General features: G+C 43.9%; 1 protein-coding gene across 2 annotated transcripts in view; it reads right to left on the bottom strand.

The window, feature by feature from the left end:
- Positions 1 to 1,036: 1,036 nt before the first annotated feature.
- GMPR (guanosine monophosphate reductase) overlaps positions 1,037 to 17,411 on the bottom strand; it is a 51,199-nt gene continuing 34,824 nt past the window's right edge. The window contains exons 9-10 of one of the 2 annotated variants that reach the window (XM_026073310.1): positions 12,759 to 12,927; positions 1,037 to 1,625 (exon numbers count right to left, since the gene is read on the bottom strand). In XM_026073310.1, coding sequence (XP_025929095.1) covers positions 1,602 to 1,625; positions 12,759 to 12,927 — 193 coding nt within the window. In that variant the 3' untranslated portion in view covers positions 1,037 to 1,601. Of the gene's footprint in view, positions 1,626 to 6,795; positions 12,131 to 12,758; positions 12,928 to 17,411 lie in introns of those variants that run through there. The other variant, XM_026073309.1, reaches the window with a different exon arrangement.

The raw sequence follows: 17,411 nt of genomic DNA, 5'->3' as shown, positions 1-17,411 counted from the left end.
GTGTATATGTGTATATATATATTTTCCCCCCATGGGGTCTGACTGCACTGATTTTTATTCATAAAGCAACTGCCACACCAACATTTCCTTTCTGCTTGCTAGTGCAGTTCCATTGCCAGGAGTTAATACACGGGAAGGTTGTACTCTTGCATCATTCACCCTGCGAGTTTTCCCTACTGGCGTTGTGGGTGCGTGCGTGTGTGTGGGTGCGTGGGTGCGTGGGTACATGCGTGCAAGGAGGCCTCAAGTTCTGTGGATTTGCCTGGCTCAGGCTCACTCCTGTTTCTGTGCAGTGTTAGACAAATGGATCGGGTTATGCCATTGACATTTGCTTCCACAAGGTAGACGCATACTGCCCCTTTGAGATCACAGGCATAAATTGTTTGCAGTTAGGTTGCAAATCTTTGTCTTTAACTCTAGTACTGTTTTGAGTTCATGACTATGGACAACTGGTGCCACTTTTTTCAAATTTCGGTGTGACACAAGGAATCTGATGTTGAAGACGAACCTAGAATGTCTTTAAGCACTTAAAATGCTGTTCACACTTTATTGCTGAGCATCCTGGTCTAACACTCAGTGCGTACTGTATCTCACTTTAATCTGCTCGGAAAACAACAACAACAAACAACAAACAAATGAATCTCTTCAACACTGTAACTACACGCAACTATGTAGAGTTTTCTCCCAGGCAAGATGCTGAAAGTTTTAATGTGGTTTCAAAGGGATGAATGTGAATTATTGAACTAGTATGTGACAGTCATTGTCCACAAAGGACTACTTAATAGGAGGCACTTTTTAAACTTTAATGCTTGAGAAAGAGTTAAAGGCATATGCGAGCTGACAGAAAATAAAAGAATAAGAGAAAGGAAAAAGGAAAGAGAAAAAAAATCATTGTCCAGTGTTTTTGAAAAAGATGGACTTTAAAGAATCTTGCAATTTGCACATCTTGAGTTTATCATTTGTGTGGTATTCCTGCAGTTTTTACCTAATAATGTTGGGGGTTGGGGGCTGGGGCGGGGGGACGGGGACTGAAAGAGCATAAACAAATGTAGCAATTACTCACTAACCTGCCTATGCTCTAGGCCATTTGATAGGGTTATGTTCCTTTCAAAGTTCATTTTTGGTCTTTCTACCATATCTGCCACACAGAACCAGGTCCTACCAGGACAGCTCTGAGAATTTTTTCTTCAGACTTACTGAGAGAGTTTTCCACAAGAAACATTTCTATACAAGGTGTTTGTTTGTTTTTAAAACAAACCTATTGTTATTTTATTATTATTATTATTTGTTATTTTAATTGCATTGTTTTCCATTTGAAAGACTAGATTTCAGAGTTTGGTACAAAACAGGAGGGGAGGATTCATGCCGTTCAGTCTTTTATTTCCCTGAAATCTGGAAGGTAGGGCCAGATCCTTTGAGGTGCTGTGCACCATGCCTCCAGTCAAAGTCAGGGGGAGGCACAAGTAGTAAAAGTACTGCAGGTCTGAGCTAAAGCCTAGTGCTGCCAATAGAAAGATCTCATTGATTTCAGTGGGACTTAGCTTGGGCCCTCCATGATCAAGCGCTCATCTTGGCTTTTTTGACTGGCGAGTTCGCATCCTTCAGGTAGTTTTGAAGAAGCTGTACTAGCAGGGAGAAAAGGAAATAAAAGTTCTTAATTAGAAATACAGTACCTAAAATGAAAAAAAATATTTAAAAACTTGTTTTCCCTCTCCCCTAAAATACAGTGCTTTTATTTAAGAAAAGAAACGTTAACCCCAAACCCCAGCTTTGACTCTGTTATTTGTTACTTGAAATTTAGCTCACACCAGAACTAATTGTTTTTATACCATATTCTGGGGTGCACCAAAAAGTTTAAATAAGTTTAAAATAGCTTGAAACTTTTCTTGAATTTCCTTGAATTTTATTAACCTCTCAGCAGGCTACCGAATAGCTGAGTGGGTTTCTTCTCACAGTCACACTGCTTATTTAGTGCTTATTTGTTAATATTTCTGCTCAGAGAAGTTGCTTAATCTTCCATATACTCTGCTCAGGGCACTTGCAATTTATTGTTTTGTTTTGTCTTCTGTTTTGTTTTTAAGCTTTGATGGTAAAGGAATAGAAAGAATTACAGATTTTAGTCCACATTTGTACCACTATTTTCGTAATTCACACGTACTCAGAAAAATCTCAAATAAAACCATACACATGCACATTTGTGGCTAATAAGGAAGCAGGGGCTATTAAACTGACTGGATCTATTCAACTAACACTAAAAAAATAAAAAATAATAATAATAAAAAAATAAGTTTGGAGCAATAGGAATGTATTAGTTCTGTGCTTGTATTTCAGACTGAGGAATTCTGAAATAACTGGTTCTTTCCAAACAATTATCCCTTTTCATGCTTTGGCTTTTGTAGGATGTGCAATACTTTATGTGCCAACTTAGACTCACCCATGTGGTGTTAGGTAGATCTCATACCCACTTCTGATTTCCCCTTTTTGTTTTCCTTGAACAGTTTCTCTCTGTCTTTTGTTTTTCTATTAATACCCCTCCCTTGTTGTATCCCCCCCCCCAATAAAAGATATTGTGGGCCAGGCATACCTTGACCTGGGAGACGCCAACCCTTTCATACTCAACAAGTGTGGCGTGTGAATTAAGGGCCTGGTTTGGCCCTATTTATTTGAAATGGATGTCCCTGGCCTCCACAATGTAAAAGGAAAAAAGATCAAGGAAGAAAAAAAGCTTAATCAAAGTCCCCCCMCACACACACATGCACCATCACCAAGAGAGGAGTTTGGCAGTTTGTTCTTTTTTAATGGGGGGATTTTGCAAACGTGAGACCCTGGTCTAGGGCAGCTCGTTCCCGTGGGCGGGCGGCGATCTCTTGCACAAACAACGGCAGCCTTTGCCGCATCACGAGCAGCGTGTTTTATTTGCTCTGTGCCTGCRACTGTTACTTTATCGGGGTATTTGTGTGCAGGGGAACGCTTCCCAGCTGGACACCAGCTTTCCCTGGCCGCAAGCCATCACCACCACGGGAGCTGCATCCCCTGCAAGCTCGGCCGCCGGGCACGCGCTGAAATAGTAGTCGCAGGCACAGCGGCACTGAGGCAAAGCCGGCGTGAGAGATTTAGCTGCATGCCGCTGTACAGCATCCACTTTGCAATATTAACTGACAATAGTTTTCTTTTTCTTTTTGTCTTTTTTTTTCTTTTTTTTTACCAGGCCTGTTTAGTTTACAATGAAATGCATACAATCACCAAGAAATTAGTCAGGGCAAAGAAAATAAAACAAGAACCTCTTTATAGGAATTTCTAAAAATATCTATCTGTCTGTCTGTCTATCTATCTATCTATATAAAATGACTGTTCCTTAGAGTGTTTAACTTAGGCATTGTTTCAGTTTGTCTGGGCCACATCATGGGGAATTTGAGTTTGATGTCACTTACCTCAAGTCCTATAGTTGAAACCCAAATTGGAGCTGATGTTGACCTATTTTAGGATTTTGTACATTGCTGTTGGGATTTTTTTTTCCCCTTTAAGACACAGACCTCATGAGGAGGGGGGCATTCTTCTTATTCCTTTAATTCCTTAGTCCCATCGTTGCTTTATTAGACCTGTCGTTCTGTCATTTTCTCAGCCTGGGGAAGTGACATCACTACTTTCATTTCCCTAAATCAAGGAACATTTAGAAACCTTTCACACCTTTTACTCAGGGATGGGGCTGGCATATGTGTGGTACACTGATGTGACCAGAAGCAGCACTTTTACTGCTCTGGAGTAGGGATGTACAATGTTATGGGCAAGTTTGGATTTCCTGCATCTCATGATTTAACTTTGTAGATACCACGTAGATTGCAATACAAAAAGCAGCAGGCTCAGCGTGAACTGTAGCTGTTGGTTATCTTGAAAATTCGCTCTGTGCAGAGATTTATTTTACTTAAGTGTGTTGCCAATATTAAAAAGGAAACAGTGAAATTGTGTTAATACTTGTAACTGCTAAAAAAAAAAAAAAAAAAAGGCCTGTATCAAGGAGAACAAATCCTCAATATTTTAAAACACTAATAGTGTTATTTCAAAGAGGGGTTCCTGGCACAGCTGTGTGTCCTCCGGGGCCCAGTTCTGCAAACACTTATACACGTGCTCAGGGAAGGACTGAGCTGGCCGGCTGGAGGCAGCCGGGCTGCTCAGGAGCTTGCTGTGAAGTACCTGTATAAATCTTTGTGAAATTGAAGCCTGGATGAGTTAGGGCCAGATGCTGACCTTCATCAGGCAGCTGCAAATTCTTGGGCTGAGTCCAGATTCACCAGGGTGGACTGCCCTGAGGGGGCGGGGGGCGAAGAAGGGGGATTTGGCCTGTTGAAACACTTCTGCTATCTCGTGAACTCAAAAAATTGCAAAATGGGACGTGCACTCCTAGAAATAATTTCTTCCCTGCCCRTCACCACAGATAACAGCAGAGTCCACTCTGGGCTCTGACCAAGTGCTGATGTGAGAAGCAAGGGGAGTTGACCTATTCGCAGAGTGCAGTCAGTAATTTTATTTTCTGTGGTTTATCCACACACCCCTCACCCCCCCAAAATCTGGAAATAGAAAAATGAGAATTTGTTGATACAGATATGCATACATGCACACACACCCAGATAGAAGTGTATGTTTGCACATGAATAAATGTGTGAATTTTTTTAAGCATATGGATATATGTCCACTTGATTTCCTGTCCTGTGGACAGTGTTGTGTTTTGTGTTGATAGGGAAATTCCAAACAAGTTGCACACCTCTACTCCAGAGTTCAGTTTCTTTTACATAGACGACCTCGCTTCAGATGTGTTACCTTTACTGATAGGATCTTTTCTTGTAGCACTATACCTTGTGGGAATATTTTTTGATGTAAACCTAATTTGAGAAGCTTATTAAAAATAGAAACTTTTTTTGAAGCACTCACATTGAGGAGTACAGGTAATGTTTTAAAAAAATTGCACAAAAGAAAAATGAATGTTGGAATGATTCATTCAGTGTTTGAAAAAGAGATGGCTCTGTTTGAATAGTGAGTTTCATACCTTGTTTGTAAAAAAAAAAGTTTTTAAATACAAAAGCAGAGAAAGGTTGAAAGTTACATGTTTTTTGTATATAGAAATTGTCATGTCTAGATGATCTGATTTGTATTGGCTTTGGCCAGGAAGAATTATTACTTAAAAGGCTCTTAAAGAACAACTGTGCTTAATTTTCTGTTCGTATTACATGGATCCCATTTCTGGGGAATGGAGTCATGCTTCACACTTTTATTCCTGTTTATTCCTGTGCTGAAAATATACCTTGGAGCAGCAATTCTCAAGTGCAGCCAGCAGGCACTTCAAAGGGTGGCTACTGTKCGAAACTAGAGTTCGACTCTGCTGCTGTGCTTTGGCGTTAGGTCTCCCCTGCCTGCCCCGAGGGAGCCCCGGCTCCCACCTGTCTGTTTGCAATAGGGGCAGCGGGCAAGGCCGGTTTCGGGGCAGGCCGTGGCGATGCCCTCCCCAGGCAGGATGGGCACGGCCTCGGCCAARCCGCGGCGGCCAGGCCCTGCCGGCRCAGGCGCAGGCGCAGCAGGCGTTCGGTCGAGAGCCACTGCCGGCTGAGGGCATCCTGCTTAGTCCCTACCTGGAGCCTTTCGCTCCGGTTTTTCCTCTCCCTGGGATGCTGTTCCACATTTTTTCAGCACTTCCTGTTCCAAAAGAAACCCAAAGAATATAATCCTGAACAAGAAGTGTTTATAACAAGGGATCCTAACCTACTGCTAAAAACAGAGTAATACCTAAGGCAACATGGCCTTTTCCCCCTTTTAGCGCCCCCTCTCCCCACATCTTTCAGAGCTGCTGGGGAGCAGCTATACAAAGCATGTTTCCAGTGATGGTCTTGACCGATGGAGAGACTGGTGTTATTCAGAAGCCAAAAGGAGAGGATCCTGAATTTCAGAGGAAAGGGTCCTTTTCTTGTCCAAAGATGGAGCTGGACAGCTGGGAGCCAGCAGCAGGGAAAAACAGGTGAAGTTTCAGACTCCTCCTGTCCCTCTCTGAACCAGTAACCCAAGCTTCAGCTCTTACCATCATGCAGGGTGAAAATAATCACCATGTCCAAGTGACCCCTGGGCACTCAGAAAAATGGCCCCAATTGTATTACAATGAAGTGCATTCAGCCAACAGGTAGTAGTTATACAATAACAGTCTCTAAGATTTCTGTAGTTTTTCTTGTTGTTATCTGAAAGGACTCAAGTCTTCCACTGAGGATTTATGGAGGCTTCATCCAAGGTTGTTTTTTTTTTTTTGCTTCTATTTTGAGCGGTCAAAGCTCCTGTGCCCTTTCCCTCGACCATGCAGTAGGTATGCATTGGAAGTGGTGTTTGCAGTAATCATTAGTCACTCGTTGAAGCTGTTGTTGCTGTACTACTGGATTGCTGATGAGCAAAAACTTCAGGGCCCAGATCCTCAGTGGGCTTGGAGTCGGTGTGGGACCATTGGCCTCCTGGTCAGTGCTGCTCTGCCACTTAACACCAGCTGAAGATGTGATCCCTCCCTGGTGTTTGCTTTCAAAATCAAGGACCCAATTACACTCCCTCTAAATGCGCTCTGCAGGACTCCTGTCCAAGTCAGTAGGTGTTGGATCTGTGTAGCTGAGGACACGCATGGGCCAAGAGTGGCTGCAGGTAGCTAAATTTATGTCTTCTGTCCGGCCATCGCACTGGCCTCTTAGCAAAGTTACTAATCTGTTAAGGCATAGATACAACTTTTCACGACAGTCAGCTAATGTTGAAACTCACTAATGTATGTATTTGCTCTTTTTTTTTTTTTTTGGAATAATATATTAACTAGTTGAACACTGTTCTTTTCGCAGTGTTAAAAAGGGGGGGAGGGGGATTTCCCAACCTTTTTCAGTTTGGGTGAGCTACTGAAAATCATTTTGTACTAGCTATGTCACCATTCCTGACAGCCAGCAGCCTTGGACTGGCTTTCATATAAAGGCACTTGAAGAAAGGCCTTGGCGAGATAGGTTTAGTCACTCTACATCAGTAATTTTTAAGGTCTTTTTTTATTGTTTGGTATTACTAATGAGGGTTGTTGCAAATCACACTTCCAGTGTAGTTCCTAGTGTAGGCCCAGTAAAAGGGATATTGCAGCTTTGTGTTGGGGAGAAATTGAGCTGACATGGCCAGTACAAAGGAGAAATAGGGAGGGAATAACGTTTTGCACCTTATTGAAAAGAGGAGAAAATTTTAAGTGCATACAGACATAGTTAAGAGCTTTTATTGTGACAGGAGAACTTTTTTCCATATGCGTGCATACTCTCTGTAATTCCAGTGTAAAATATTGTACTTGCACTAGCTTTTTTAAAACAAATATTAAAAAAAATGGAAGAATTCATATTCTATTTTCTAATGGTGGTGTGTCTATTTGTAGGATACACTCGCGTCTGTTTATTGAATTTTATGGTCCCTTTCTTTGATGGTGCTTGCAGGTTTTCTAGGTAGAAATTATTTCATTATTATAATAAAACAATGTTTGATTCAAAATTTGAACAAAATTGTTTTAAAGAAATTGTCTGTATACCAGTACAAGTTTATTGTTTCAGTATACTCGTACTAATAAAATAACAGTGCCAATTGCAAACGTGTGCTTTGTCTTTATGCATTAACACTAAACGTGAGATAGTTTTCCTATGACAAGTAATTTGTCCAATTTAATTCCCCCCGCTTAGCGACACGTTTTATAGCATTTGCTTTTATTCACAACAATGCAGAAACATGCATGTACCCAAGCATGGCATGAAACCCTTTCCATACCATCAGAGTGAAGCAATTTATTGCGTAACAAAACTTTCCATTACAATTTTTGAACACTATAAATGATTGTACCATTTGTGCTGGAGGCATTGCATACACAGGTTTGCTACAGATGAGGGAAGCCAATATTCATAATATCAAAACTCAGCAGTGTATAGAGGGGTAGGAAAACATCTAACGTTCATTAACTCTTTTTGGCTGATTTGACAGAAGCACTTCACAATTATCAGAGGCAACACCGGGGCATTTTGGACTCTAGGTTATTTATTTATGCATGGAAATTTCATCCAGTAAACAGTGTGTCAAGTAAATGCTGGGGAGGGCTCACCTAAACATCTGAATGCCCACAAGTGAAGCAAAGGCTGGAGGGGGGACCAGTGCTGTGTTTAGGGGAGCAGAGCTGTGCTAAACATCTCATCCCAAAACCATTCAGCCCATCTGCCCCCAGAGAGCTCCTAACCTGCAGGGAAGGCCACTGCCCTCTCCTGCCCACTGGCTCGCCGGCTGGTGCACAATGCAAACTGCTGTTCTTGGGTGATGGCATTTTCTTTTTCTTCCACTCAAGCAAGGCCACACCTGGCTTGCTTTTGCTGGAGCTGGTTGCAAAATTCCTGGTCTCCAACAAAGGACTTTTGGTATAAAACTGATAGTAGCAACTAAAAAGCAACAATCCCGGGGTGGCAGGGGGGAGAATGGTGGGCATCATGGTGGATATACACTGTATTTACACTGCTGAAAAGCTGTAGCAGCGACTCTGTTCAATACAGTGGGGTTAAAGACATATAAACTAAGGCATGCTGGGTTTAGAGAAAGCTTCAAACTCAAAGTGTCCATGGCTAAGAAGCATTAGCCCCATCCCACCGTGGAGGGGCTTGGCTAATTGCTGCTCTGTTTCTTGCTCACCCCCAGCTCCTCCTTTCCCCAACCTTGACTGGCTGAAAAGAAGGCACAGGCACACTTTGTATAGTAAAAGTTTCTCCAAAAGTTGCACTAGCCTTTACAACTCTTTATATTTACAGGGTAGCCCACATCCTACATCCTTGTGCCRTAAGGTAAGAACGATGCACAGAAGAGCATAGCCAAAACCCCCCTTGGCTGATGGCAGTGAGCAGGCTGTGCCCGAGGTGGGGGGAGGGCAGAGAGGGAAAGGCGTGTGCCCGCTGAGTGCATGCACTTTCTCTTTCAGAAAAAGGAGACTTACATCTGACAGGATGCTGGCTCAACACCCCTGCCACACAGGCTGGCCTTGCGCCTGCGGGGGTCTACATGCGTGCTCCCCACAACCGGCCATGCTGTTGCTCAGACTGCAGCTGTGCCAAGGCCTTCCTCCCCAAGGGCAGCTCAGGTAACCCAGACTGTGTAGGTAAGTAACTGAGTCAGCCCACTCCATGAAAAGTGTGTTGCAGCAAAGTGACTCCAGAACATGCCTGGGAGAGGGTGGGGTTTTTTTAGGTGTTCTTATGTTTCAAGAAGGTGGATGTGCTCAGTAGGGATTGTTTTAATGATGTTACATTGCCCATTCAGCATCCCTGTTTGTAGGTTTTTGGTATGTTAAATTAAATCTCTGTGGAGCCAGTGGGCCAAACTCTAACATCACAGGTGCTCAACTTAACAACTGCCTGGCTGGGGAAAGTGGCCATGAACTCAGCTTACAGCACTGCTTATCTCACTCAGTGTTCCTCGTGGAGGGGAGCCAGGATGGGGGTGGTGCTGGGGGTGTAAATAAGACCAGGTTATATAGATTCACCCGACACTAAGCGCTTACAAATGCTACTTCCTGTGAAAGGACACCAGGTAACAGAGAACCTGGTAAAATGTGCAGGTGAGGTAGATCCACAAATGGCACGTGGAGCTGGTCAGTGGTTCTGGTCGCTGCTTGGACCATCCTGCCAGGCATAGCGTCATAGCATGACCTCAGCTCCCTCTCTGCCCCAATTCCTTGAGAGATTGCAGCTGACTCAAGGAGGCACAGGACCTGGGGCTACAAGAAGATGAGGGCACCTCCTATGGCACAGGACTGGCTGTTAAATAAGGGCTCAGGCTAATCTTATGTTAACTTTCCAGCTTGTCTGAGAGCTGGACATGTAGAGTGCAAATAGTGAGCGCTGACTTGGTTGAGGGTTCCCCCTGCACAAAGCCCACATATAACTTTGGGTGAGATACAATCATGCCATCAGTTCAGCATCTCTGCAGCTGATTTATCCCTCCTGCTCACTTTGGAGGTGGACAGAGGAAAGAAAATACAAAGAAAACCTGCTATTTACGAAAATGATGTTAAGAGATGCTATTTAGAAAACCAAACGCCCTAAGCCAAAGCTTTATCTCTAACTAGTCTTAGCGTCAATGTAATTCACAGCCTAGAAGACCCAGGAGACTTCGTAAGATTAGCCTGTCCCCATCTTTTCCTATTAGTCACTGGTGGGCCCCAGTTCAGGCATAAGTATGTGCAAAAACAAAGGGAATGCAGGTGTAGGAATGGCCCCAGGCCAGGCTAGCTGTGGTATGTGTGCAGCCTGTCCAGGGAAGGAGAGTCCTCGCTTGCCACAGCTGTGGGGAGGCAGCCCCCCCCTCATCCCCAGCATCTGCCCTTTGGAAAAGAAACTGTTCCAAAGAGATGTCATGGAGGTGCTCTGCTCAATATGCATATGCTCTTTTAAAAAAATGTTTACAAATATATATATATATATTTATATGTATATATTTTTTTAAATTTCATTTAGAAATGTAGCTAAAAAAAGTAGAAAAGCAATAGCGACGGTAGTTGTGAGACCAGCAACAGCTGCACTTCTCACGTATGAAGGCACGAGTGTGGAGACACACCTGTGGTCAGGCCTGCAACATGATAGTCTAATCCTGCTCCTCACAGAGGTGTTCATTTCCCTTATACTTCTACCCTTCACATTACATAAATAAAGGAACTATGATCTCCTCCTATAGCCATACTGATGCACAGTAGTAACACTGACTGTACGCTGGGTTTGGTGCAGATAAGAGCAAAATTTCACCCATAGTAGGGTTTGTAGTAAAGAAACTAGGCATCTTTTTAACTGTTACGCTTTCAGGCTGGAGGGGATAGAGATTGGATCCTTTATTCACAGGGCCTGCTTCTGTTCTACATTCAGTATCCTTATGATATTTGGGCAGGACAAATGGACCACATTGTCAGCACAAGCATAACCTATACTACGTTGAAGGCCCTTATTCACCTCCAAAGCAGAGGAAAAGGTCAGACTCCAATAGAGATTTATGTCCTAAATGTTTAATGGAAGACATCTAAACCAGTGGGCCATTCAGAAGATCTTCTGTGCTTTTTCTAATGTGCATAGCATGTTTAAAAATCAGCAGGGATCAGTGTGTGGCCTAGATTTGCTCCTTAGCATGGTCAATTGTACCAGTCCTCCTGCGCGTCTTTTTGAGCAGTCCAGCATACAAGCTTAATTCTAGTAGTTCTCTTTGTCATTTCTCTTCCTACAGATCACTGCTTTACTTGCTCATAGGAAGCCTACATCTTTCTACAGATACCTACAGGAGGGGAAAGTAAGACTCCGAAGTTRCTGAAGTAACAGCAGCTGTACTGTGATCTCAGCAGCACTTCAAAGTAAGTGGCCAAGCATTATTAATTCATTGGTGTTCACTACATCATTTATCATAATGAGCTACTGTGGTATTCATGTGGATGCAATGTGTATTTCCAAAGAAATTTCATTGTGATTTATCAATTAATTAGTGGGCCATTACACTTTATTAAAATGTTACCCAGAGTCTTAAACATTCATTACTGCCTTTAGAGCAAATGTTTTAACTCAATCTCAGCCTAGCAGTGTCTTGCAATCAGGCCTCTAGCTATTCTGCCAAAAGCTCTCTTTTGTTCTTCATGATGTCAATGACTGCAAAAGAGTAGTACCAAGTAACTAAGAAGTGGATTTGATCCCTTTGGCCTCATTCACCTGGCCACAGACAATGCATAGCATGGCATTTTTATATCTTTGCTAAATGGGTACGAACAGGCAGACAACTTGGAAGGGAACTTGCAAGGGAGGGCTGCAGAGAAGCCTCCCTTTGGTGGGTTTGCTGTGGCAGAATTTTTATGTCTGTTACATTAACATACATGTTAATCTGTTCACACAAAGCACGTAAAAGCAGAAACCCAGATAATTCAATAACTGCATGCACCATAAAGCAGGCAGGCTCTGAAACAGTCTCTCCTGAATGATCTCCACAGATGGGGGCRGGGGCAGCATGGGTTTGCTACACTGCAGTGCCAACTTCTCTGAAGAGGCAAGTCCACTGAATATGGAGATTTAAGTAAAAATGGCTTTACAAGGCCTGTGAACTGAGAGTGACAGGGATCAGGCATTTTTATCATCACAGTAAAAAGTCCCCAATAGCCTCATCCAGCCCTCCAACCTCTCTGACATGCTGCGGGCTGGCAGCCCTGCCGCAGCCCTGCCACAAACATCCATCTTTTGCCACAGCACAGGTGAAAGAAAGTGGCTTTGATTTTTTTTGATTCCTTCACTCAATTCTTTGCATCTTTTTCTCTCCCAGCCTGCAATTTCTGGAGGGCACACTACTGGGAGCAGTGGTAGCTGATGGGTCAAACTGTGTATATGTGTAGGTGCAAGCAGCCATGTCTGTACAAGCCAATTTCTTATTGAGGCTTCAGCAGCTATTCATCAAAAGGGAAAAAGTGAATAAAAGTTGATTAAAAAATAAAATAGGCACAGCAATAAAAGATGAGGCTATTGCATTTTGAACCAATGGCACTGTGTTAGTAGCATTACCTTCCCCTGCCAAATCCCAGCCATCATGGCTATGAACATGCCATGCTCTGGTGGGAGAGAGAGGGGGGAGTTTGCCACTAACATAATGCACAGGAGAAAGCAAAACAAAACAGCAGCCCTCTCCTGCTCCTTTCCCTCCCCACCCTCTCTCTCTCTAGTCCCGGGCTAAAAGAAGACCTGGCTGTGCTGCTGGGTGACCCGGATAAACGTCGTTCTCCTGCTCAGTTCCTTGAGTTTGGCAGCTCCCACATAGGTGCAGGTGGAGCGCAGACCCCCGAGGATGTCAAGGATGGTAAGTTCCACGTCCCCTCTGTATGGTACCTCCAGAGTCCTGCCCTCCGAAGCCCTGGAGAAGAGATTGGTTACTATATTTATGTGTAGATGCAAAATACAATACAACAGTGTGCTTACTGGGTGCAATATGGAGCTCAATGCACCTCATGCTGCAGTTCACAAGCATTCCCCCCCCCCCCCCCCCAGCTTTACCGCTTGTTTGCCTGTTGCTACTTGGTGCTTTCAAGAACTGAAATACCTCAGCTCCAGTCACTAGTGCTGTGAACTAGAAGTGGATGCATCTTGCAGATGCCCCATTACCACAAGTGTATTTATAGCTCTGCCCCTTCCTCCTTCCCTCCACCGTCTGCCTATATGCAAGCAAAGCTTCCAGTTCAAGGAAAGGCAAATATGACCTTGACAAGTTCAAGCTTTAGGATATAAAGATGGCCAGCCTCAGGAAACTTGTAAAACAGGCACCAGTCAGCACAGCTTTACAAGAGCTTCATAGCCCCTAGGCTCTGTCCCACATCACTGACCACATGCAGACTGAAACACTCTGGCTATCTCCTACTGCCCAGTTCTCCAGGGGCCATCTAAACAGAGTGGGAAACCCATTATGGAAACCCACTGCAGAGCTGTCCTCTGAAGCTAAAAGGTGAGCTAGCACATTTCAGAGCCAGGAAGAAAAGGCTAGAAAAAATAACAGTACTGTGAAGCCTGTCAAGTACAGGCACACACCAGCACTATCCCCAAAAGCAGATGTCTGAAGAGTTATATGATGGAAGAATCCAGGCAAGTAATTTTCACCACCTTCCCTTCTCTAAAATGGAAAGATGAAGATCCTTCTCCAGTCTCACGCTCAACAATTCCTCCCACCGTTCCTCCCAAACACCTGCTGATCTTGCTGTTCTTCAGAGCAAGCTTGTTCTGCATGGCATGGTTTCTCTGTTGGAGAAGAGAGCAGGTGGGCCTTGGGAATGGGGTCTAGATGAGAGCAGTTGGAAAACTTGACTTTTGTCTAAAATCTGTCTCAGAAAATGCTTGGGTTTGTGCCTTTCACACAACATGTTGATTTGCAGCTAAGGACTGCAGCTTTAAATGATTTTTAGATTACACTTCAGTACCTGTTATGGCTTGAAACAGGAAAGGGAGAGGAGATTACTGTTCCCCCACCCTGAACAGTCAGGAATCATGGCTGGGATCTGTCACTGTTGTAAATGTAGCTTTATTTACTGCTTCCTCAAACAAGTTGTCTAGAGGATAGTGCAAGAGTGAAAGCATGCCTGTTTGCAGGCCCCACTTGCAAATCATTAACAACAGCAATAGCAGCTATGTGGAGGTACTTCAGTGTGAGCCTAGCTGTATTTCATTGTTAGTTTAACTGTGAGGTCAAAAGCCCTAGGGAGACAATAAAGGAGAAGTGTTAATATGCCATCTGAATGAGGAACCATGATTAATCTCCCTACCTCTAATAAGTAATTGACTTTTTCTTGAAACTCTCAAATAAATACTGTAGTGAAATGGCCARTGGAAAATGTATGTACCACCGCTGTCTAGCAGGCTGCACTGGGGCTCTGGGCTGTGATGCAGGGCCTGTGCTGCTGAGAGGTCACAGGCTTTTATTTTTAGCCCTAGTGCCAGCAGCAGTGCAGCAAGAGAAGACCCTGCCCACAAAAGGACACAAAAGTAGCCATGCTACCATCTTATGATGCCTTGGTTTTTGGCCGTGGCCACCTCCTCTAGTCAAAGTTGGGAGGGTCAGCTCAGCGTCCGAGGAGCCTTCCATGAGACTGTAAGAGACACAGCAAATCTAGGATTCGAGGAAACCAGTGCAAATTTTATTTACAGCCTCAAACTAAACCAGATCCTGCCATCTGCAAAGCCCTGCAAGGCAAAGGCAATGCTGTATAGGGCAAAAATTGCAGAGTTTACTGCTTTCATATATGCGTGACCAATTAGTTCATGCAGAAGCACTCAATTAATTCATGCATGATTGCCATGCTGGCTATAAACTGCAGGGTTTAGATAGCAGAGAGCKGATTAAAAACAGTTTTTCCAGGAAGCCCCAGTTACAGTGCTTAAACAGACCTTCAGAGACAGTAGCACCACTCCCCAGAACGTGAACACTCCATGGTCTTTTTCTCAGAGCAAAATTACAGAAATGCAGGGCACTTAGAGCTGCGGCCCCTGGGAGACACACACACACACACACACACACACACACACACACACACACACACACCCCCGTGCTGTGGTGGGAAACTGGAACTTATGTGAATGAGCTTTTTGACTTGGGAGCACAGACATTCCCCCCCCCCCCCAAAAAAAAAAAGTGATGCTTATTAATTCTATGACCCAAAAGCTCTGATGGCTAAGAAATTAGTTACCAATGCCCCTCTGGTGTCATGTGGTAAGCTGGTGGGACATCCTGTTGATCCAGGAGTGACCTATATGTATCGTATGGGGGGGGGGGTGAACACGACATGCCAGAAAAGAGGCATGAGATGAGCACCAAGGATAATGGTGAGAGTCCAGGCTTATGGCTGACCTTGGCAAAAGTGTCAAGAAGGGCTAAAAATTCTCAGTGCTCCCACCCTACATGCTGGGCCTGAAGTGAACACTGTCTGCATGAAGCCCTATCACTACTGGACCTACTGGTACCCGCAACAGTGGTGTTAATCTTTGCTTGTACTATCTTAATCATTTGTCTGTATGCTAAATTATAGTGAGTAACTTAAACCGCTTTTATGTTCTTGGTTATGTGTTTTGCAGGGACAAGGTCTGAAATCTGTAGTAAGATTCAAATTATTACAGAGATAACCCTGATGATAGTCTAATCCGCAGGGGCAAGGGGTTGAGTTTGTAATGGGTATATATTCAAACTGTTGTGACTTTCTTGGTTGTGTTCTGCAGGAACAAGGTGTGAAATTTGTAATAAGTATGTGTTCGTATTGTTATAATATTAGTCTTGTCCACAGGGATAAGGGGTGGAGTTTGTGATGAGTATATATTCACACTGTGATAATTTTAACTCCGATAATCTAGTCCACAGGGGCAAGGAATGTAGTTTGTAATGGATAACAGCTCAGACTGTGCTCATGCTAGTTCTTGTCACCTGGTTTCCAAGGGAGAGGAAGGTGCAACTGTAGTAAGTGTATGTACATGTTCACCGCTATAGTCTGGTCCACAGGGTCTGGGGTGGAGTTTGTGATGGCTATATAATCAAACTGTGATATTAAGCCTTGTAATGTTATTCCCAAGAACAAGGAATTAAATTTTAGGGAGTGTACTGTTACAATATTAATCCCTACTGTCTGGACCAAAGGGAGAAGAGCAGAATTTCTAACTAACTAACTGATGTATATTAAGATTGTGGTGATGTTGAAAGTAGAGTTTATACTGGACTAACATTCAAACAGTTCTTAAATACATGTTTTGCAGAGATGAGGAGCGGAATGTATTGGCCATAAATTGCAGGACTTACTGCATTCATACGAGTGCCCAATTAGTTCATGCATGAGCACCAAAGAAATTCACACATGAAGACCCAGTTAATTTATGCATGAGTGCCCATAAATTACACATGAGTGCATGCTTAGTTCATGCATGCATGTCCAAATAATTTATGCCCGTGCGCCCAATTAGTACACGCATTAGTGCCCAGTTAGCGTGTGCATGAGCACCCAACTTGTTTCTGCATGAGCACCCAATTAATTTACGCACGAGCACCCAATTAGTACACAGATGAGTGCCAATTAGTTCATGCATGAGCACCCAATTTGTTTTATGCATGACAGACCAATTAATTTATACTTGAGTGCCCAATTAGTATGTGTATGAGTGTCCTGTTAGTGCACGCATGAGCATCCAATTAATTTTACACATGAGCACCCAATTATTAAACACATGGGTGCTGTGTTGGGCAGAACTGGTAGGCTTTGGGTAGCAGGGGGCTGCAGGGGTGGCCTGTGTGGGAGGAGACCAGAACCTGCCCTTTCCCAGTCACAGATGGTTGCAGGCTCTGGAGTCAGCGGTGAGCACCCCATCACACACCAAAACTGCAGCCAGTTGGAGAAGTCCCTGGTGCCTCCGCTCAAAAATATTTGAGAAATAGCAGCAGCTGCTAGGGAAGGTGACATGTAAGGAGACATGCATGGAGATGTTTAAGGAGACATGCAGCTGGAATCGTGCTCTTGAAAGGATGCACTCCAAGCTGGCGTGGGGACATCCCAAAGGGACTGAGGCCCATGGGTGATCCACACCAGAGCACGGACACCCCTGAAGGGACTGCGGCCTGTGGACAACCCACACTGGGGCACAGATTGCAGCCCTTGGGCAACCTGTGCTGGAGCAGGAATGGTAAAAAGGACAGAGGAGCAGCAGACAGAAACCATCACACACGTGACCACAAGCTCCTGTGCTGCCCATTGTATCACTGAAGGAGTGAGACATTGGGACAGACTGAGTGTAACCCACAGTGAAAGCAAGGGGAGTTGAGACTCGGAAAGGGAGGAGAGGAGAGTAGTTGTTTACCTAGGTGTTTTTTTAATTTTT

The sequence above is a fragment of the Apteryx rowi genome, unplaced genomic scaffold (genome assembly GCF_003343035.1).
Source record: "Apteryx rowi isolate R43461 unplaced genomic scaffold, aptRow1 scaffold_366, whole genome shotgun sequence".
In the NCBI taxonomy this organism is placed as follows: Eukaryota; Metazoa; Chordata; class Aves; order Apterygiformes; family Apterygidae; genus Apteryx; species Apteryx rowi.
This window is presented reverse-complemented; position numbering and strand designations above follow the sequence as displayed.